This window comes from Caenorhabditis remanei, chromosome I (assembly GCF_010183535.1).
Source record: "Caenorhabditis remanei strain PX506 chromosome I, whole genome shotgun sequence".
Lineage (NCBI taxonomy): Eukaryota > Metazoa > Nematoda > Chromadorea > Rhabditida > Rhabditidae > Caenorhabditis > Caenorhabditis remanei.
The window spans coordinates 2485714-2509407 of record NC_071328.1 but is presented as its reverse complement, the minus strand read 5'-3'; the positions used below and the strand labels follow the sequence as shown (position 1 = coordinate 2509407).

General features: G+C 39.8%; 3 protein-coding genes across 3 annotated transcripts; 2 read left to right on the top strand and 1 right to left on the bottom strand.

The window, feature by feature from the left end:
* Positions 1–364: 364 nt before the first annotated feature.
* On the top strand, positions 365–13444 carry GCK72_000339 (uncharacterized protein; the record flags this gene model as incomplete). The annotated part of the gene is made up of 10 exons (XM_053722424.1): positions 365–419; positions 467–615; positions 670–1110; positions 1834–2128; positions 3223–3579; positions 5588–5931; positions 6950–7604; positions 9345–10433; positions 12413–12582; positions 13364–13444. 10 exons carry the CDS (start codon positions 365–367, stop codon positions 13442–13444), a joined length of 3636 nt encoding a protein of 1211 aa, XP_053591069.1.
* A 4613-nt stretch (positions 13445–18057) lies between these two features.
* Positions 18058–20600, bottom strand: GCK72_000338 (uncharacterized protein; the record flags this gene model as incomplete). The annotated part of the gene is made up of 6 exons (XM_053722423.1): positions 18058–18140; positions 18199–18338; positions 18602–18663; positions 19379–19660; positions 20449–20535; positions 20592–20600. 6 exons carry the CDS (start codon positions 20598–20600, stop codon positions 18058–18060), a joined length of 663 nt encoding a protein of 220 aa, XP_053591068.1.
* A 212-nt stretch (positions 20601–20812) lies between these two features.
* On the top strand, positions 20813–23561 carry GCK72_000337 (uncharacterized protein; the record flags this gene model as incomplete). Its single annotated transcript, XM_003099187.2, has 4 exons — positions 20813–21046; positions 21935–22294; positions 22942–23128; positions 23473–23561. 4 exons carry the CDS (start codon positions 20813–20815, stop codon positions 23559–23561), a joined length of 870 nt encoding a protein of 289 aa, XP_003099235.2.
* Between the last annotated feature and the right edge of the window lie 133 nt (positions 23562–23694).

Sequence of the window (23694 nt, the reverse complement as noted above, 5' to 3'; positions counted from 1 at the left end):
TTGCCGAAAGTATACTTTATTTGGGAAGCGGCGGCGGAGAGAAAAAGAGAGTGCAGAGAAAAATGAGAAAAATGCGAAATTTTGATGTTTTTGGGGTTTTTCGGGTGGAATTTTGAGAGTAAATCGATAAAAATTGATTTTTGCCACAAAATTTCAAGGAAAAAACACTTTTTATTGTTGAAAAAGCCCATAAAAGGGTGAAAATAGTCAATTTTCCACTGGGGGACTAGGTGTCGGATCCTAGGCCAGCATGAAAAAAACTCTGCCACCTCGAAATTTTTTATTTTTTATTAAAATTTTAAGCTGTTTTTAGGGTTTTCCGGGCTGATTTTTATGATTTTTAACATATTTTTTGCAGAAAACGATGAAAAATCTTCAAATTGGGCGTGTCAAAACGTTTGAAAACTTGGAAATCACGGGTACCCTTGGTTTTTTTGCTTAGAGTTGAAAAAATTGAAAATTTCAGATTCCGATGATTTTGCAGTCCACCCAATCCTCGAAACAATTGCAGTTTCGACGGAAAACGAGCTGATTTTATTGGAGAATGATTTTCAGATTTCTAGTCGAATAAATTGGGCGGAGCAGCGGCGGGGAGTGAGATTAGTGGCCTTGACGGTGCGATTTTTGGATTTTTTTTTGGATTTTTTGAAAAAAAAAGAAATTTTTTAGTTCCGCACCGATGGCAATCAACTAGTGGCTGTTCTGGCAGATGGGCGGTGTCTAGTAATAGAAGATGGTGAAATAATGGAGCTGGAAGTGGCTGAACCACTAAATTCGGAAATTTCCGGCGCGGAATGGTCTCCGGATGAGCAGACGCTCGCTCTGGCGGATAATAAATCGATTTTTCTCGCCGATTCCTCGTTGATTCCATTCGTCGAACGTCCATTGATTTTCTCGGAAAACGAGAAAAAATTGGGGCCGATGAACGTCGGATGGGGATCAGAAACCACACAATTCAGGGGATCCGAGGGGAAATTGAAGCCGGGAGAGCGGATTGAAAAGGAGAGAATGGATATTAGACAGAATAGTGAGAAGACGGAAGTTCATTGGAGAGCTGACGGAGAAATTGTGGCGGTATCGTGGTTTAAGGAGGGGTTGAGGAATTTGACGGTGAGATTTTTGGGGGAAAAACGGATTTTTAGCGGGAAAATGAATGTTTACAGGTAAAAATGAGCAAAAAACCCGGTTATTTTGATTTTAAGCATTAAAAATTGGCTTTTTCATACCGAGAACGCTCAAAAACGTCCTTTTCGGTATGAAAATCCTGTTTTTCAGAGCAAAAATGAATTATAAATCGAAGTTTACAGTCAAAAATGAGCAAAAAAACCGTTAAATCGTGTTTTTTCGATTGAAAGCATTGAAAATTGTGAAAATTATGTTTTCACAGAAAAAAAAAAGAATTATTTGGCATTTTTCGTCAGATTTTGCTCTGAAAAACGCGCATTTTTGAATTTAAGCATTAAAAATTGTCTTTTCCATATCGAAAATGCTCAAAAACTCAATTTTTGACAGAGAAATAAAGTTTTTTTACTCATTTCTAGCCGAAAATAATCGGAAACCCCCTTTTCGATTAAAAAAAATCGGGTTTCACAGGTAAAAATGAGCAAAAAACCGATATTTTGCTCACAAAAATCACTTTCTTTTTCTACTTTTTGAACTATAATTGCTGAAAATTGTAGCAAACTCGCTTTCCAATAGTTTTCTGCTTAAAAATAGTTATTTTCAGAGGTTTCTAAACGAAAAATTGTAGTTTTTCAGCAAAAAAAGATGTTTTTAAGCGAATTTCAAGCATTTTCGCACGATTTTACTTGAAAATCTCCTCCCGATTTTCAGATATTCGATCGAAACGGCGAAATTCAGAATAATATGAACATTCGAAATCTATATCTGTCGAATTGTTTCGCCCATCGACCGAATGCAAATCTCATGTGTTCGGCAATTCTGGAGACAAATTCAGACGATCGAATTGTATTTTTCGAGAGAAACGGAGAGACACGGAATAGTTATTTAGTGAAATGGGGGACGAATGGGGAGGGGGAAAAGAAGAAGAGAATTATTGAGAGAATCGAATGGAATTCAACTGGAAATATTCTGGCGATGCAGACGGCACAGGAGGCCAATAGAAGATGTGAGTTTGACTGAAAATAGCTGAAAATTGGGGATTTTTTGCTAAAAATGTGAAATTTAAGCTGAAAATGTTGTTGTGACACTTTTTGGTACGGTTTTTATGGGAAAATCATTCGAAAATCACTAATTTTTCTAGAATTTTAGGAAAAACACTATTTTTGTGGACATTCAATGAAATTGAAGTGAAAATTGTTGATTTTTTAGTTGAAAACGCTTCGGTTTTCTCGGTTTCTTTGAATTGTGAAAAATAGTTTAAATGAATGGATAATCGGATGTTTTCAGCTGAAAAATGACGGTTTTAAAATAAAAAAGTCACATCTTTAAAGGAGGACTGAAGTCTTTTTTTTCCGATTCTGATACTTCAGAAAATTCTGAACAACTTTCATTGTTGGAGCATGTGCTAAAAATCGCTCTAAACGCCCTAAATTCACGTTTTCCCGGCTCAAAAGGAGCCTTCGTGGAAGAGTTTTCCCACGCGAATTTCTTCCTCCGTGTAGTCCTCTCGGACAATTTATATCGTAAAAAAGAAGAAAAAACACGAAAATTTCGTTGAAAAAAGCAAGAAAACGAGAAATCGAGAAATAAAAAGAAATGATATTGTCCGAGAGGACTACACGGGGTAAAAATTCGCGTGGAAAAACTCTTCCACGAAGGCTCCTTTTGAGCCGGGAAAACGTGAATTCGTTTAGAGCGATTTTTAGCATACTTGTCAACCGGGCCGAAACGGGCCGGCTTGTAACTCGCGTCAAAATGAATATTATGAGCTGAAAAATATACCAAAATGTAGGTCTCGGCGAGTTCTATACCCGTGACCTACTACGGGCCGAATGGCTACTCGTTAATATGCCGCGGGCCGGGCTAGAATGGTTTTTTTGGCCATTTTCGCGTTTTTTTTGCACTTTTTCCCGGCCCGCGGCACATTAACGAATAGCCATCCGGCCCGTAGTAGGTCACGGGTATAGAACTCGTCGAGATCTACATTTTGGTATATTTTTCAGCTCATAATATTCATTTTGACGCGAGTTACAAGCCGGCCCGTTTCGGCCCGGTTAGTATGAGTTTTACCAAAAAACGATAATTCTCAATGATTTTCAGTGGAATTCTGGCACCAATCAAACTACGAATTCACCCGAAAATACTGTTGGAGATTCTCCGATTCCGTCGCATCAATCAATTGGAAATGGAGTACTGTAGAATCCCAAAAACTAGAAATTCTCCTCGGAAACGGTCAATTCTTCTCCATTCACATAAGCCCCGCCCCCTCATTCTGTGACGTCATCTCACAGAACGTCGTCGTCGCTTCAGATGAGTTGAGAATGTATTCATTGTGTCGAAGAGTTGTTCCCCCTCCAATGTCTGATTATTCGATTCAATGTCTATCGGATATTGTTGCATTTACGACGTCTTCTAGACATGTACACGTCATCACTGCCGATTGGAATATTATTTCGTGTAGGGTTTTTAAATGGAAAATGTTGAAAATTGTCGAAAAGTCTGTTAAAAACCTCAAAAAGCGGCTGATTTTTCATTAAAAACAGGAAAAATGAGGATTTTATCACTGGTTTTGGTCAGTTTAATAGGTTGTTTGTCCTTTTTAGGCGTTTTTTTACAGCATTTTTTATAGAAAAATGAGAAAATTGGTGGAAAATCACAATTTTTCGAGTTTTCAGACTTTTCATATGAAAATTTACATTTTTGAGCCTAAAAATCTGATAACGGTTTTTTTTTCCAGTAAATAGTGCATTTTCTTCGATGCATGGTCTCCCATACTGCGAAAAAGAACTGCAAGGAACGTGAAGGCGATTTTTTCACGTTTTAATTCAATTCTTTTATTTTTTGCACTGAAAATTCAGTTTTTTCAGGTTTTCAGACGGCGCAATGGATGAAAAAAGGTCCCGTCCTACAGAATTGTAGGAAATAAAATTCTCTATTTTATGAGCCAGAAAACGTGAAATTTGGTCTCAAATTCACTTTTTCTATACAGAAAAACTGATTTTCAGAATATTGAGATTTTCTGCCATTTCATACAATTTTTTTTTCAAAAAAAAATTGTAACAGTTTTGGAGCATTTTCAAGAACATTATGTGCAAGTTTTATTAGAAAATCTTTTCTACCAAAAAAGTTATACTCAATTTTCTGAAAATCAGTTTTTCTGTATAGAAAAAGTGAATTTCATACCAAATTTCACGTTTTCTGGCTCATAAAATAGAGAATTTTATTTTCTACAATTCTGTAGGACGGGACCTTTTTTCATCCATTGCGCCGTCTAAAAACCTGAAAAAACTGAATTTTCAGTGCAAAAAATAAAAGAATTGAATTAAAACGTGAAAAAAAATCGCCTTCACGTTCCTTGCAGTTCTTTTTCGCAGTATGGGAGACCGTGCGATGTTCAAAAAAGAGATAATGCTGAAATCGATGAGCAAAAATTGTGGATTTTTGTGATTTTAGGGCTTTTTGACGGCATTTTTTCATAGAAAAATGAGAAAATAGGTGAAAAATCACAATTTTTAACTTTAAAAATGGTAAAAATTGCTGATTTCAGGCTGAATTCGACAGTTTTTGGTGGAGAACTCACGTTTTTCAGTCTAAAAATTTATAATTTGAATGAAAAATTGACATTTTTCCGCTCAAAAACAATTTTTTAGAACAAAATCTTCAACCGCAAATCTTCTGTTAATTTTCAATAAAATTGATGAGGAAATAGGTCAAAAGTCTCTTAAAGCGAAAATTAACGAAAAACGTTATAATTTTCTTCAAAAAAGTGTTTTTTCATCCGAAAACCCTTTAAAAACAAGATTTCTCATGAAAATTTGCCATAAATTCTGAATTTTTCCTTGAAAAATCGATCAAAACCTCCATTTTTCTGCATTTTCGCTTTTGAAACCATAAGGTTTTTGGGAGAGAAAATTAAGAAAAAAGTGGAGGTTTTGATCGATTTTTCAAGGAAAAATTCAGAATTTATGGCAAATTTTCATGAGAAATCTTGTTTTTAAAGGGTTTTCGGATGAAAAAACACTTTTTTGAAGAAAATTATAACGTTTTTCGTCAATTTTCGCTTTAATTTTATCAAAATTTGACCGAAAATCGGTAATTTTGTATGAAAAATCCAGATTTTTTGATGATTTTCATGTAAAAAATGAGACTTTTTCATTGAAAATTAACAGAAGATTTGCGGTTTGTTCTAAAACTTGCAATTTTCAAGCTAATTTTGACTGAAAAACGTTATTTTTCTGACAATTTTTGGCTAAAGAATGAGATTTTAAAATCGAAATTTGTATTTTTGTCTGAAAATCATGTTTTTGGAAGATTTTAAGACATCAAATGTGTTTTTCGACCTGAAAAATCCAGATTTTTTGAGGATTTTCATGTAAAAAATGAGTTTCCAGTGAATTTTGGTGAAAAAAGTCTTGTTGTCAAACGATTTTTTGGAAGAAAAATATGTGATTTCCCCGATTTCCAGTCATCCAAAACACGGACAACTACAAATTCAACAACGATCGTGCCTCTATCGATGAAGTTTTGCATTCAGAAGTGACGGAGGGACTCATTTGTGGATTTGTCTATGATGAACCAACGGAATCTTTTGTTATTTGGGTTGCAAGTCACGGAAAACATATCGTTTGTCGAGTTGGAGACAATTTTGAGATACTATTCGAAGGGGAGAACGTTGGATGGATTGGAGTGAATCCGGAGAATTCTCATATCGAAATTGCGACAAATGATGGAAAATTTATTGATTTGATGACGAGAGAGGAGTTATTCAGAATTGAACAATTCGATGCGGTACAAGTTCATTTTTGCAAGGTAAGAAATTAGGCATTTTCAGGTGTTTTTAGCACTAATTTGACTAATTTAGACGCTTAAAAAGGATACATCTGAAAAGTACAGTCTAAACAATTAAGATTTTCGCAAAATGCGATTTTCCAGACCTTAAACATTCAAATTTGAGATCGCTGGCCTAGAAACCCAAAGCATGAAAAGTTAGGTCATGATCTCACTTTCAGCATTTTTCAGACTGAAAATTTGTGTTTTTGAGTTTTTCTTAAAATTCATACGATTTTCAGCCAAAAATCGATTAAAATACGGAAAAATCCATTCTAAAAAGTTCAATTTTTCAGCTAAAACCTCATTTTTCGAACTGAAAATTTGGATTTTGTGATTTTTGAGTACCATTAATTACAGAAATTTCTAAATATGAAAGTGCAATTTTCAAGCAAAAAATAGTGCAAAAATACCGAAAAATGCATTTTTTGAAAAGAAATACGTCGAAAAAACTCATTTTTCACATTTTTCAGCCATAATTTCTCGAAAAATGGCTATTTCAGATGGGATTTTGAGAATATGTTTCAAAACCCGAAAAAACATCCAAAAACACAAATTTTCAGTCTGAAAAATGCTGAAAGTGTGATCATGACCTAACTTTTTATGTTTTGGGTTTCTAGGCCAGCGGTCTCAAGGTGGAAAGTTCTTCCTTATATAGACGTAAGACCGCTGGCCTAGAAACCCAAAATATAAAAAGTTAGGCCATGATCACACTTTCAGCATTTTTCGGACTGAAAATTCGCATTTTTGATTGATTTTTGCAGAATTTTGAGTGCCATAAATTACGGAAATTTCTAAATATGAAAGTGCTATTTTTCAAGCAAAAAATAGTGCGAAAATACCGAAAATTGCAATTTTTGACAAGAAATACGTCGGAAAAACTCATTTTTCAGCCATAATTTCTCGAAAAATGGCTATTTCAGATGGGATTTTGGGAGTATGTTTTAAAACCCGAAAAAAAACACCCAAAAACGGAAAATCTCAATCATCTTCTCTCCAGAATCACCACGTCATTTTGTCGGACACCTCAAAACTGTTCATCGACTCATCACGTGTCTCCCAAGACGCCGTCTCCATTCTAACACGTGGCACTTCTGACATCCTTCTCATCGATTTCGACAATAAACTTCGATTCGTCGACGTGGAAACTCAGAAGACACTAGAAGACGTGCGTGACGTGGAAGCTGGTTGTGAACTTGTCGCGTGTGCTCCAGAATCCTCCAACGTCATCTTACAAGCGGCCAGAGGGAATCTGGAGACAATTCAACCGAGGAGATATGTGATGGCTGAAACTCGCGTGTTTCTCGATCGAAAAGAATACATTTCGGCGTTTAAATGGATGAAAAAACATCGAATCGATATGTCATTTGCTATGAGCTACAAAGGGGCGGAGCTTCAAAAGGATATGGAATTTTGGATTCAAAAATCGACGAATGATTCTCAATTATTGGAACAATTATTGATTAGTTGCACACAGAATTTCGAAGAAGACGGAACGGCTCTGTGCTCTTCGGTGGCTCAATTTATTAGTGAAATGGAGGATTTGGAGATGAAAACTCAAATGTTTCCATTGCTTTTAACGGCTCTTCTTCGATCGAAACCCGCGAGAATTCAGGAGTGTCTCAAGGAGGTTCAACACCATGTCCAGGCAGTTGGTGAGGGATTTTTGAGAGAAAATTCGGGATTTTTGAGCGGATTTTGACTGGAAAATGATGTTTTTCCTATAATTTTCAACTGAAAAGAGGAATTTTGTCTAAAATAGCGTTTTTACAGAAGTTTTTGAGCTAAAATAGCAATTTTCAAGCTAATTTTGACTGGAAAACGATACTTTTCTGACATTTTTGAGCTGAAAATATCCGATTTTCCATTCATTTCAAGTTTTTTTTTCAAAATTTAGAAAAAAAAACCGCGTTTTCAATTACAAACGTCGTCAATTTTTGCTCATTTCTCATGTTCTGATGGTATTTTCTGTCTGAAAATCATGATTTTCGAAGATTTTTGGACATTTAATGGGTTTTCCGTCCCATTTGACGGTGTAAAACTATCAAAATTCGACCGAAAACCCATTTTTTCGATGATTTCTGGCTAAAAAATGCGACTTTTTGAGCTGAAAATTGCAATTTTTGAGTGGAAACCAACGTTTTTCAGCTGATTTTTGTCTAAAAATAGCGTTTTTGAGCGAAAATTTGCTATTTTCAAGCTAATTTTGACTGAAAAACGATACTTTTCTGACGATTTTCGGCTAAAAAAATGAGATTTTTAAATGAAAAAATGTATTTTTTGTATGAAAAAGATAATCTTGATTTTTGATGATGTTCATGTTAAACATGAGACTTTTCATCTATTTTCTCCTTAATTTCATTGCAAATCAACAAAAAACAGTATTTCCTAATGGAAAACCGCATTTTTCTAGGTTTATTCGTTAATTTTTCACTAAAACTGAAGAAAATACCAAATTTCTGACCGTAAAATGACCAATTTCGTATGTTTTTTCAGCGGGAAAATGTCAATTTTCATTCAAATTTGCGATTTTTTGACTGAAAAAAGTCTCTGCTGAAATTCTCTAGACTGTAAAAGACAAAAACAGAAGTTTTTAGCATTTTTGAATTTGAAAATTGTGATCTTCCAAAAAATAGAAGAAAATACAGTATTATCTGAAAATAGACAAATTTCGGATGTTTTTGAGCTCAAAAATGTAAATTTTCATATGAAAAGTCTGAAAATCAAGAAAAATTCTGTCAAAATTCGGAAAATTGTGATTTTTAACTTATTTTCACTTGATTTCCCACGAAAAATGCTGCGAAAAACGCTTTAAATTGACAAAAAACGTCATTTTTTTCTCATTTTTCTTTTAAAATTCTGTCAAAAACGCCTTAAATTCACAAAAAATCATAGCTGTCAAGGCCCGGACAAATTGGCGCGAAAGTCAAATTGTTTGAAATTGTTTGAATTTTTTCGCGAAAAAGTCAAATTTTTGATTATCATTCAGAATTAGAAGAAATTCTGAAAAAAGTCAAAAATGGTCACATTTTCGATGAAAAAATTGGAAAAAAGGTCATTTTTTGAAGCCGGACCTTCGGGCCTTGCCGGGCCGGGCCTGGCCTAGACATACTTGTCAAATGACGGGCCGGGCCTGAAAAGCTTCGGTCCGGGCCCGGCCCGTCAGGCCCGTCTTGTCAGGGATATGGGATTTTTGAGAAAAATTTCCAATTTTTTTTTCAATTTTCAATTTTTCATGCGGAAAAATCGACAAAAAGACACACATATTATTCTATGAGAAAAGTCTGAGTTCATCTTAGTACACCTTTAATCAAATTTAGAAAAAAAATTGAAAATGGGCCTAGACAACTATGCAAAAATCCAAATTCCCCCCCTTAAAATCCGTCAATTTGCAGTGGACCGGAAGGACGTGTTCACCCGTCACAGTCTCCATCACATCTCATTCTTCGTCCCAGCGAAAGAGCTCTTCAATTGTGCTCTTTCGACGTACGATCTGAAATTGGCTCAACAGGTTGCGGAGGCGTCGAATTACGATCCAAAGGAATATCTTCCCGTGTTGAATAAACTCAATCGGATTTCAGACGAATCGGAGAGAGAATACCGGATTAATGTGGTCCGGGAGGCGTGGCTTGACGCGATTCGATCGTTGATCGTTTTGGATGAGAAAATTCAAAAGGATTCAGAATCTCCCTGGTTTTATGACATCAAGGAGATTATCCAACGAGAAAATCTCCATCAGAAGGCGTTAACCCTTCTGAATCCAGGCGATAAGCGATACGCAGAATTCTGTGAGCTATACGCCGCGGAGCTCGAGCGTCGAGTCCATTGGAAAGAGGCGGCGCTATTCTACGAGCTCGCCGGAGCCCAGGAGAAATGCCTCAAGTGTTGGGAGATGTCACGTGACGTCGATGGGCTCCAGGCGGCCGCACGTCGATTCTCGTTGGATTCTGGAGCACTCAAGATTCACGCGTTGAAGATGTCGGCGACGTTACGCGAGGCTCGTCTGCCGAAGGAGCTTGCCAAGGCGCTGAAACTTGCGGGCTCACCGAGCCAACAGATTGTGCAAGTGCTCTGTGAAGCGAATGAATGGGGGGAGGCGAGGAGGGAAGCAGGAGGGGAAGTGGAGATTCTGAAGGTGTCGGTGTACGGTAGACAGGAGCAGATTCTGACGGAGATCTCCAGAAGAGTAGAGGAATTTGAGAAGTATAAGAAGCGTCTCGCGGTGGTTAGAGATCTGAAATTGAAGAGAGTTGAGCAGTACGCTGCGGGGGAAGTGGATGATTTGAGGGATGATATTTCGGTGATATCGAGTATTAGCTCGCTGAGATCTTCTGGATCCTCTAAGGTTTCTATGGCGTCAAGTGTCAGAAGAAGGAAGCAGATTGAGAAGAAGAAGGCGTCGCTGAAAGAGGGCGGAGAGTATGAGGACTCGGCACTGTTGATGGTGTTGGCTGAGAATTATAGATGGACGGAGACCGTGGGAAGTGAGTTTTGGGTAGAGAAATAGCGAACATTTCAGAAAATTAGAAAAAACGACTCGAAATGGTTGAAATTTTCGCCTACTGATAATCCAATTTTTTTAAATCGGCATTTGAAATAAACAAAGTATGATTTCAGTCCTCTTTTAAGTCAAATTTCGTGATTTTCGAGCGAATTTTGAGCTGAAAGTCGTTGCGAAGACTCGAAATACCTGAAAATTGGCTTAAAATGACTGAAATTTCTCAGAAAATGACATTTAGACATAATTGGACATTTTCAGGAGGACTTTTCTGAAATTTTCAATAAAAACTTATGAAAAATCAGTCTGAAATGGGCGGAGCTTTGTAGTTTCTAAAAAAGCCCGGCTTCTGATCTATTTTTGATCGAAACTTGATAAATTTGTCAAAAATGAAAAAAATTGGTCAGAAATTATTTTGCAGTTTTGAGCACACAATTTATGCATTTTTGAGCATTCTCTGCATCTCTAACTCCGAAATCCAAAATTTTCAGAATATCGTCATGATTTAAATTTTCTGAAAACGAAAAATTTCAAAGAACGGCTATTTTCAGCCCGAAAATGATCAAAATTGGTCACTGCTGGCCGACCTTTTTGTTTTTGGGTTTCTAGGCCACGGGAAGTTCTTCCACCATTCCGTTTTGCCATTATTGTTGAATTTCATCATTTTCAGTCTTTTCATCCTAATGATAACACTGAAAACTAGCTTAATTCTAACAATAATGAAGAAACGGACGGATGGAAGAACTTTCCGTTGCCTAAGAACACAAAACCAAAAAGATGGACCAGCAGTACCCTGTTTCGACCGTATTCGGGTGGAAAATTCGCGGTTTGGAAGGATTTTTGAGTATTTTTTCATAGGAATGACCAATATTTTTCTCAATTTCCCGAAATTTGAGGAAAAAAGTCTGAAAATTCCATACAATCTCATTTACTTTTTCAATTTTCCAGACGAACTTTGCCAACTCAAAGACTCGAAATACCTGAAATTCACAATTCCTTTTAGAGAGATTGACCTTTTTTTTAATCGGAATCTGAAATAAACGAAATGTGATTTCAGTCCTCCTTCAAGTCATATTCGTGGATTTTTGATGATTTTGAGCTGAAAATTGCGATTTTCGAGCGGATTTTGACTGGAAAATGATGTTTTTTCCATACTTGTCACGGGCCGGGCCGGGCCGGGCCGGGCCGGGCCGAAATCAGGAAAAATCTCGGCCCGGCCCGGCCCGGCCCGGCCCGGCCCGCTCGGCCCGTTTTGAAACATTTTTTCAAAACATTTTGAGTTTTTGAATTTTTTTTGGAAATTTTTTGAAAAAAGTATAGTTTTCGAATAAACATTTAAAATTGAATCAAAATGTGAATATGTAATGATAATTTAAGCATTTTTACTGTTTTTTTTCGAAAAATTTCAAAAAAAATTGGTAAAAATGGGTACCCATTTTTGAATCCGGGCCGACCGGGCCGGGCCGGGCCGAGAGAAATTTTGGCCCGGCCCGGCCCGGCCCGTGGCGGCCCGGGCCGGGCCGGGCCGGGCCGGGCCGGGCCGACGGGCCGAGCCGGGCCGGCCCGATTTTTGACAAGTATGGTTTTTTCTATAATTTTCAACTGAAAAACGGCATTTTTGCCTAAAAATTACGTTTTTCGAAAAGTTTTTTAGTTAAAATTGCAATTTTTTGCTGATTTCGACATTTTTTGAGTTGAAAATATCCGATTTCCCATTTTTCAAAATTTAGAGAAAACCGTGTTTTCAACTTCATGTTTTGTTCATTTATCTCATTTTGAGCTGAAAATCATTGCGAAAGGTAAAAACGACAAAAAATCTGCTAAAATCTGCAATTTTTCCTTTTTTAAAGTTCGGAATTGTGATTTTTCAGTAATTTTCTGATTTTTTCATGAAAAATGCTGTCAAAAACGCCGTGAAATCTCAAAATTTTATAAGAAGTTCATCTAAAATCTCACATTTTTCAGACGAACTTTGCCAACTGATTCCCGTCCTGATGACAGTCGGATACTTCACAGAATCACTCAAATTGAGAAGTGTCTACGATGAATTCGTTCAAAAACTTCAGAAGAGTAAACTCGCGATTTGGCCGGAGAACTTGTCGATTCAACAGTTGCCAGGACCACTTTACGCATTGGTACGGTTTAAAACAGGGACGTTTTGAAACCGATAGAAGAAATGGTTCCAAAATGGCATAGTTTCAAAACGTCCCGGTTTTAACACGTTCCTAACTCTCAAAAACCAATCAAGGACAGAAAAAGTGTCAATTTTCGAAGTTTTTGGTTTCGAAACGTCCTTAAAACCCTCAAAAACCAATCAAGGACGTTTTGGAACCGATGGAAGAATTGGTTGCAAAACGGCATAGTTTCAAAACGTCCCGGTTTTAACACGTCCTCAAAACCCTCAAAAACCAATCGAGGACAGAAAAAGTGTCAATTTTCGAAGTTTTTGGTTTCGAAACGTCCTTAAAACCCTCTGTTGTGACGTTGTTTATTTAGTCACAAAGATTTATATTATTTTTGATCTACCTTTTTGATCTACCCGCTTTCCCTCGTATTCCCCCGTTTGCCCGCGAAGAGGAAATGTCATCCTTTTCCTCTCGTTCTAAAGTCAGTTGTAGTTTTATACCTGAATCCGGAACGTGACCCGTGAAGGATTGTACCCCTTGTCCCCCCTCATTCTCGTATTCCGAATCACTAATAAACGAGTGATTATTATACATTGTTTCTCTATTAGCACGAGACACAACAGTGGCGATCAGATTTCGAGCTCAGTTTGAGTGAGAAGACCACCGTATCACTTGTTAGCTCTTTTCTTAAACGTGATCCGGAAAGAAAGACTAGCAAGTTGATAAAGAATTCTGTTTGCTTAAACGTGATCCGGAAAGCAAATCAGTTTTCTCTGTCTCTAGTTTTAAGAATTCTGTTTGCTTAAACGTAGATCCGGAAAGCAAATCAGTTTTCGTTGCCTCTAGTTCTCAAAGAATTGTGTGTTGCTAAACGTGGATCCGGAAGCACACTCAATTTCACAGAGAAATATCGATTTTTCGTAATCGAAAACGAGAAGTATTCGTTTTTCGGTTGGATTTTTATCCGGCGAATATCGATTTTTCTGGTGATTGAGAGGCGATCAAAGCTAAAGATACTGGTTGTTACCCAGTTTATCTAAAGTTTGATTGAAAAATGTCAGACGCAGAGATGAACCGAAAGTTCATCGAAATGATGGAACTCATGCAAAAGCAAATGGCCGAACAAGCCAAAAAGCATGAAGAAACCATTGCTGTCTTGACAAAAGCCGTGGCGGAAAAGAGTCAAATTGATGGTTCCTTGGGAACATCAAGCGGACTAACCGTGTCACAATCACAGTTGATGAACGACATTGGTGGTAGAATTTCGGTGTTCCAATTCGATTTGGAAACCGAGAAAACATTCTCGAAGTGGTACGCGCGTTACAGTACGGCGTTTACTGAGGAAGGAAAGGGTCTCGATGACAAAAACAGAGTTGCTCTGTTAGTGAGTAAATTGTCAGAGGAGGTATATGAACAGTATTCTAGAAGAATCTGTCCCAAGTTGCACCATGAGGTGGACTTCAAAGATACCGTCGACATTTTGAAAGAAATGTTCGATATAAAGAAGAGTTTGTTCTCGCATAGATTCGCGTGCATCAACATCGCTCGTGATGGTGATTCTTCAGTTGAATACACAAACAAGGTGAATGCGTTGTGTGAATTGGCAATGTTGAAAGACATTGATTCTGATGGTTGGAAGGTGTTCTTTTGGCTAAGAGGGTTAGATCCCGCACAGGATACCAAAACTCGTGCATATTTTCTGAAATATGTCGAGAAGAAGACAGAACTGGGAGAAAAAGTTAACATCAATGAGTTGTGTACAGAATGGCAGAAAATTCAGAGTCAAACTAGTGCGGTATCGGAGATGGAGAAAAGTGATACGGCAGTGAGAGCGGTGTATGCTAAAAGGCCGAGTAATCAGGATCAGAGTAGAGAAAAGAACACATCAGAAGATGGTAATTCTGAAGGTGGAAAGTGTTGGAACTGTGGGAAACGTGGCCATAGGAAGCCAGATTGTCCCAAACCACTCACAACATGTTTCGATTGTCAGAAGAAGGGACATATGTCCAGTTTTTGCAGATCGAGAAAAGATTCGTCATCTAGAAAGACACAACACGTTGCCATAGTTGGTGGAGCTTCTTCGGAAGATGCTGAGGTCAATTCTGTCCGTCAGTATGTGTCAGTAGATGTGAATAGTGAGTCGGTGGAGTTTCAGTTGGATACTGGATCTGATATCACTCTCATCGGAAGGGAAGATTGGAGTAGAATAGGAAAGCCTGACTTGGAGAGATGTAGATCTAAAGTGAAGTCAGCAAGTGGAAATGAGTTGAAGATACTAGGCAGGGCGCTAGTGGAGTTCAGACTCAAAGGATCAGTAGGAACTGGTTATGTGTATGTCCGAGAACACGGAAATCTGTTGGGGTTAGACTGGATCGGAAGATCTAAAGAGATGTCTTATCACATGGGAATGATGGTCGATGAGCTGACGCATTCAAACACAGATGTAATCCATGGGGGATTGAACGGAAAGTTTCCGGAGGTGTTCAAGAAGGGACTAAAACGGTGGGTTAAAAAGAAGGCAGTTCTCAAGGTGAATGAGAATGCAACACCAGTCTCCAGATCGAAGCGTCCAAGTGTACAGGGAGCTTCAAGGGTCGTGGAGAAAGTAGTGTCGTCGTGCACTATTAGTCAAGGTGGGAAGATCCCTAGGAAGATCCCATTACAGCCATGGAAGACACCGGAGCGTGTTTGGCAAAGAGTTCATATCGACTATGCAGGTCCAGAGAACGGACAATACTATCTTGTCGCAGTTGATGCTAAATCAAAATGGGCAGAGGTGAAGATAGTGAAGTCGATATCGGCAGTTTCGACCGTCGGAACATTGAAAGACATGTTCAGTCAACACGGTTACCCTGAAACTTTGGTTTCTGATAATGGTACACAGTTCGTGTCAAAGGAATTTGCTACGATGTGCCAGGATGCAGGAATTGAGCATGTTCGCTCACCAGCATTTCATCCTCAATCGAACGGTCAAGCAGAAAGATTTGTTGACACATTGAAGAGAGGATTGAAAAAGTTAAAAGGGGAGGGAAGTGTGAACAATGAGATCTTATCTCAATTTCTGTTACACTATCGCTCAACACCGTCAAATGCTCTTGGAGGTTTGACACCAGCAGAAGTTCATCTCGGAAGGCGTCTGAGAACAAGGTTATCGTTGATGATGCCGCAGTTGAATAAGACTGTAGATTCAGAGCAAGTTGCAATGAAAGAACAGTTTGATAAGCATCACGGAGTGAAAGCCAGAAGTTACCGTAAAGGTGATTCTGTATTTGTGAAGGTATTCGAGAAGAATACATGGTCGTGGAAACCTGGAAAGGTTAACCAGCGACAAGGTCGAGTCGTCTACGTCATCGGTCTGAATGACGGACGAGAGCGTGTTGTACATGCCAATCAAATGAAGATGAGATTGGAAGAGTCAACACAGGAGCCAAGCAAGGAGCACGAGTGGGCTACCACTATGTTCGATGTGTTCGAGTTGCCGACAGTTTGGTCAGCAAGGAAGTCTACCGATGAAGCAAAGAGGGATAATGCGACGTCTACACCAGTCATGGATTCACCACAGCAAGTGCATCAAGGTCAAGGGACAACGCCATCTCCAGTGCAACAAGTTCAGTCAAGGGCATCTACTCAACAATCGTCAAGTCAGTCAACAACTACATCAGTTCAAGGACAACGACTTGCTCCGTCTCCAGTTCAACCAAGAAGGACAACCCGTGTCAGGAAGAACGTCGTCAAGTACGATCCATCAGATCACAGATAAATGCTCATTTTGTGATATTTCCTATTTGTTCTACTTATCCTGATACCATCATTATTGTTCCTAATTAAACCAGTATGTTTTATCTTTACGTAGGGAGGTGTTGTGACGTTGTTTATTTAGTCACAAAGATTTATATTATTTTTGATCTACCTTTTTGATCTACCCGCTTTCCCTCGTATTCCCCCGTTTGCCCGCGAAGAGGAAATGTCATCCTTTTCCTCTCGTTCTAAAGTCAGTTGTAGTTTTATACCTGAATCCGGAACGTGACCCGTGAAGGATTGTACCCCTTGTCCCCCCTCATTCTCGTATTCCGAATCACTAATAAACGAGTGATTATTATACATTGTTTCTCTATTAGCACGAGATACAACACCCTCAAATTAAGGACATTTTGAAACCGAAACGCAAAAATGAAATCGGTTTTTAAACGTACACCGGTTTTGAAATGTCTCGGATTCTAAATCTTAATTTATCGGTTTCGAAACGTCATCTCTCAATTCCGGCAGTTTTAGAGTGTCCAAATTCTTAAAAACCAACTTCAGGGACGTTTTGAAACCAGAACATGTATATTCGGTTTCAGAAAACCTCGGTTGTGAAACGCCGTCTCGACACCGCCATGCATGTTTTTTGTCTGGAATTGCAGACTTTTTAGGTCGAAAAAAACTATTTTTAAAGGAATTTATGTCATTTTTAACGAATTTAAGTCATTTTTTAAAGAAATTGCGTCATTTTTAACGGAATTTAGCTAATATTGCATAGAATTTAGACTTTAAAAAAAAGAATTTTGGTCATTTTCAAGGAATTTGTGTCATTTTAAAGAGATTTACGTCGATTTCCCAGGAATTTAGTTCATAAAATTGTTATTTTAATGATATTAGCGGCCCACGCCTTCTTACAACTGCGCCCCACCGCAAATGAGAGAGTATCGGCGAGAGAGACGCAGAGTTTTTTTTTGGCGCGAAACAGATTTTCACCATTTTTTTAATCTATTTTTGCATAATTTTCTCTCGGAAATTGGCAAATTTTAAATTTTTTTAAGTAAAACTTGTGAAAGAAGATCAAAAACTGGTGAAAATCTGTGTCGGCGCGAGAAAAAACTCTGCGTCTCTCTCGCCGATACTCTCTCGTTTGCGGTGGAGCGCAGTTGTAACGAAATTGCTCCGCTAATATTCTAGGTCGAAAAAAGCTTTTCCCTGAAATTGCAGACAAAATTGATTCAGATGAGTTTCGAAACGCCCCCCCCCTCCAGTTCCATAACGTCTCGGTTTCGAAACGTCCTCATATATTTCCCCTTTACAGTTCGACGCCAACCAGGAGCCGTCGCCCATTCCAATGCCACCAATCTTCCGTCTCGAACCTGAATTGATCGCTCCATCCGCCACGTTTCCCTCGGTTTTCCCATAATTTTTTGTTAATTTTGCACTAATTTTAATGTTTTTTCATTGTTTTTTTTGTTGTTAACTGTTAATCCAACCCCTCTTGTTTCTTTTAAATACTGAATGTTTCTAAGCCACGCCCCTTTTTTTTTTAAATCAGCACACCGCCCATGTATGCAAGCGCGCTCCATTGAAAATATAGATTTAACGGTCAAATTACATGTAGTAAGACACGCGACGCGACCGCGTCGCGTCCACGACCGCCCGGCCTTGACCAATGATCATTATGATAGGCCAAAAAAAATCAATCGATAAACAAAAATTTATTTGATCTACGGGATTGTTCGTTCAAAACACCGGCATCGACTTGATATTCTTGGATTCTGCACTATTCGGCAGGGCGACTGGTGCGGATCTCGGTGACGGACCGCCTAGAAAGTGAGATTTTAAATTTTTTGAGGGTACTGTAGTTCAGTGGAGCGTACTTACTCTCCGGCACCGGCGTTAGTAGTGGAAGTGATTGGACAGGTGTCTTGGGGATCGATTTGACAGGGGACAGTGCTTTTGGACCGTCTGAGGGATTAGCGGATGGAAGAGTGCCGATGGGAGAACTTTTGGGTGTTTTAGCTCTGAAAAATCAAAAAAAATTTGAATTCCCGCGCAGTCACGAGCGCGCGCGCGGCAATTCAAAACTTTCCAAATTTTAAAGGCGCATATCTCAAAAGTGGGCGGAGCTATCAAAAAGTTGTCAACTACAAAAATGTGCGAAATTTTATGATCTACATTTTTATAGTTGACAACTTTTTGATAGCTCCGCCCACTTCTGAGATATGCGCCTTTAAAGTTTGGTGTCTAACTTCCTGTGGCCGAACTTTCGAAATTCCACACTTACTGTACACTATTAGCCTGTGGTAGAGCAGCGGCGGTTTTTGGTGGTCCACGCGGGTCGCTATTCTGGAAAATTATAATGTAGATCAAAACCGAAATCAACCGTATTCCCCATTTAACCGAATTGCTAGTGGAATTTAGAATGTTAATTTGAAGCAAGGCCACGAGCTCAATTTTGGTGCAAATTCGAGAAAAAATTGTTTGGTTAGGTACATCAAATCTGGGGCTACATTTTTGTAGTTGACAACTTTTTGATAGCTCCGCCCACTTTCGAGATATGCGCCTTTAAAGACGGCGACCTACTCGAGGGTCGGGTGGACAGAGACGCAGAGAAGCTAGAGTGTCTAACTGTCTGCGCTCTCTCAATGAATAGTCATTCACTTGGATGTAGTTGACATACTACAAACTACAAACTACAGGAAGCCCAGACAGTTAGACACTCTAGCTTCTCTGCGTCTCTATCCACCTCTCTCTCTCTCTCGAACAGTGCTCCCGCTTCCAATCTTTAAAGGCGCATATCTCAAAAGTGGGCGGAGTTATCAAAAAACGGTCAACTACGAAAATGTAGCCCTAGATTTGATCTACATATCAAATATAACTTTGGGACATTTGAGACAACAAGTGACACCAAGGGGACATGTCAAAGTAGGCCAATTTTCACTGGCGCTTCATCTTGGTTGCAATCTTTAAAGGCGCATATCTCGAAAGTGGGCGGAGCTATCAAAAAACTACAAACTACAAAAGTGTAGCTCTAGTTTTGATCTACAAAATGAAAACTAACCCCAGATCTCTGCGTTGACTTGACATCGTCATCCATCGCGCCGACCTGTGGTCTCTTCGGAACCGGCTGTCGCTCGCTTCGTTTCTTCGACTTTTTCGATTTCTTCGACGCCTTCTGTGAGGCATCCGATGACTTACTACCCCCTTTCTTCTTCCATATCGATTTTTTCGACTTTTTCGATGATATTCGTAACGATTTGTCCGCTTTTTCCTTCATTTTCTTCTTCTCTTCCTTATCCACTGCTGTTCGTGTACTATCAATCATTACGTCGGATGCGGGGGCCTGGAATTTGGACATCTGGAAATTCCTATTCGCTGCGGCGTCGTTTTATTCGCTGCCGCGTTTTTTATTCAAATTTCGGCGCCAAAATATTCAACGGGGCGCGATTGCACAGATGTAGTGAAACCGCGCTCCACTGCACCACTTGTGAATTTGGCGCCAAGTGTTCAACAGGGCGCGATTGCTCAGATTGGTCCAACGCACACTCACCGAAACATATTAGTTCTTGAGATTTTGAACTCGCCGCCGCGTCAAGTCCAATGGAGCACGTTTTCCCCTTTTTTTGGTAATTTTGTGAGAATTTTCTCGAAAAAAAGTGAAAAAATCGGTATAAACGAGACTCCTGAGTCAAAAAAACTCAAAATTTCAAATTTCCCGCGAGGTCCAGTGGAGCGCGTTTGCACACACGAACCCAGTGATGCAGTATTTAGTTTGTATTTCGTACTTTGTAAATTTTTTTATTCACTGCGGCGTTTTTATTCAAATTTCGGTACCAAAATACTCAACGGGGCGCGATTGCACAGATGTAATGCAACCACGCTCCACTGCATTTGGCACCGAGTGTTCAACAGAGCGCGATTACTCAGAAGTTTTGAGCTATCGCGCTCCAACGCACACTCACTGAAAAAAATTCCTTTGAAATTTTGAGTTTCCCGCCGAGCCAACTCCATTGTAGCGCTTTTTTTCTTTTTTTTTTGGAATTTTCTCGAAAAAAGTGAAAAAAAGCTCAAAAAAACTCAAATTTTTTAATTTCCCGCCAAAAAAAGTGGCGTCCAGTGGAGCGCACTTACCAATCTCATCGATGAGGTAATCGGCCGAACCGGACATTTGTTTCTTTTTTTCGCCTTACATAGACAGACGATGAATATACCTGTACCCTGAAAATTTATCGATTTTTTGAATTTTTTTGATCTACGCCCCGCCCCCCACCTACCGTAATCATTGAGAAAGTGTTGAGGATAAAAAGAAAATCGATAAAAAGCGCCATCATCAGTTTTTTGGGCGGGGGAAATGAGAAATGCGTTCGGGCGGGGGAAATCAATCGATAAAAGTGGGCGTGGCCTAAGGGGCGTGGCCTCTTACGTGACACGCCCCCAATTATCGATTTTTTGAAGGGCAGCGTAGATCAAAAACCGCGCATTTCTTTCCGAAAAGATGACGAACGTTCAACCGGGACAATTACCATTGAAATCGAGAATTTTGACTTTGACGTCGCCTTCTGAATCCTCCGCCACGTCATCTGAAAATGAGAATCAGAAGAATAAAAAGGAGTTGGTACCTGTCCGTGCGACGGCCGGAAGAATGCGAAGGGGCGGAGCGTTGCCGACGCAGAGAGCCGAACCGATTCATGTGCCGAATCAAGTGGCTCAAATGCCTATTGTGATGACGGTAAGAGGGCGGGGCGGAGACTACAAACTACAAACTACAAACTACAAACTACAAACTACAGCCTACAGACCACAGACCATAAACTACAAACTACAAACTACAGACTACAAACTACAAACTACAAAATGCAAACTACAATCTACAATTTACATACTACATACTACATGTAGTTTGTAGTTTGCAGTCTGTAGTTTGTAGTTTAGTAACTGTACCATTGGACTAGTGTGCCAACGCGCTCCATTGGACTCTTTTGCAAACGCGCTCCACTGGACTTGGCGGGAATTTTGAAATTTTGAGTTTTTTTGAGCTCTGGAGCCTCGTTTATACAGATTTTTTCACTTTTTTCGAGTAAATTCTCACAAAATTACAATACATGGGAAAACGCGCTCCAATGGAGTTGACTCGGCGGGAAATTCGAAATTTTAAGAAAAAATGGTTTGGGGAGTGTGCGTTGGACCAATCTGAGCAATCGCGCCCTGTTGGACACTCGGCGACAAATGCAGTGGAGCGTGGTTGCATTACATCTGTGCAATCGCGCCCCGTTGAATATTTTGGTGCCGAAATTTGAATAAAAACGCCACAGCGAACAAAACGACGCCGCAGCGAGTAAAATCACGCAGCAGCGAATAAAAAAACGCCGCAGCGAATGAAAAAACGCCGCAGCGAGTAAAACGACGCCGTAGCGAGTAAAAGGACGCCGCAGCAAATAAAATGACGCCGCAGCGAATCAAACGACGCCGCAGCGAGTAAAACGACGCCGCAGTGAGTAAAAGGACGCCGTAGCGAGTAAAACGACGCCGCAGTGAGTAAAAGGACGCCGTAGCGAGTAAAACGACGCCGCAGCGAATAATTATAGTTTGTAGTTTGTAGTATACAACTTTTTTCCAGGGTTTCGTCTCACTGGTCCCCCATACCGTACTCGACGCAATCGCAATGACAAACTGTCTAATGGTGGTCCAATGCACAGAACCATTGGAAATCTTCACAGGAATCGAGACACCGAATCGATACGTAGTGCATGATATGTACCTCCGTCCGATCCTTTTCTGTGCCGAGAAATCCAATTTCATCTCTCGTGAATGTTGTGGATCCGGACGCAATTTCACCATGGAAATTCGTGATATGTACGGGGCGGAGCTTATGAAGTGCTATCGAGACAATCCGTGTTTCTCGTGTACCGACTTTTTGGGTACTCAGTTTCAGGGACAACAGATTGGACTCATGAAGAAAGAGTGCTGTGATGGAGATGTGAGTGTTTTGGAATTGGCTGCGTAGCGACGACTCGCGATACGTAGTTTAATTAGAAGAACCCAAGCAGCAACAGCGCTCCTCTGAACTTGGCGCGGTTCAAGTTTGAATGTTTTGCTGCGTAGCGACTCGACTCCTCGGCGATACACAGCTTAATCAAAAGAGTGGAACCGCGCTCCACTAGACTTGCTCGGCGCGGCATTTTTGAATTTCGCGCCAAAATTTTCTCTAAATTCGACGGAGCGCGATTGTAGTTTCGAGCAAACGCGCTCCGTCGCGCGCACAACAAAGTGTTGGCGCTAAATTTTCAAAATTTTAAATTCACTACGTCATCATGAATACTCGATACGGAGTCTTATCTTAAGCACTGGGGATGCTTAAAAACTGAAAATTTATGGGAGTGCAATGGGGCGCGATTGCCTTACATGATTTTTTGATTTCGATTGAATCATGCGCCAAGCCGAGTGTCCGGTGGAGCGCGATTGCACACTCGGGCACTCTGTTCCGTTGCAACCGCGCTCCACTGCATCAATTTTGAATTTGGCGCCGAGTGTTCAACAGAGCGCGATTTGCTCAGATTGGTAGTTTTGAGATCGCGTGTTACGCTGAATTCAATCGCGCTCTACCGAAATTTCTGTATTTTCCAGTTCAAACTCCTCGGCGCCGGGTGTAACCAACCACTTCTCATCCGTTCGCCGTGTTGTGCCTCGTGTGGTGGCACTCAAATATTCCCAGTGCTCACGTACACTGGCATCAAAGTCGGAGAAATCGTTCGCCTCTATCCCGGATTCCTTCAGGAAGCATTCACCGACGCGGACACTTATTTGGTTCATTGTGAGTTGTTTCAAAGTTGGTTGTGGCCGAATTTTCCATCTGGTGGCCTAGAAACCCAAACTATCAGATTCAGCGTGAGAAGAGCTTTCAAAAAAGTATAATCACGCCCTGGTTTGCTTTCAATTGAGTCTCACCACGAAAACTACAGTAACCCAATTTAAATGTGCATACCGTAGTTTCGTGGTGAGACCCAACTTGCTTCAAACCTAGTCATGATTATACTCATTTGAAAGCTCTCGACACGCTGATTCTGAATATATAGGTTTTTGGTTTGAAAGTGCGCTCTATCGCTTAATTTCGGTGGAGCGCGCTTGCTGTCTCCATAAAATATTTGTCGTTTTCAGTCCCCTACGATCTTCCACCAATTCTGAAACTGTTGCTCATCTCATCCGTCTTTCTCATCGATTTCACCTATTTTGAGGATAACAATTGAACTTTTTTCTCTGTCTGTGTGTCTGTGTCTTCCAACTCGAATAAAAATTTCCGTATTGCCGGTAGTGATGGCTGAGCCGAGACTCAGCGAATTTCCACAAGCGGATACGGAATGAAAGTTCACCCCAGCTAGT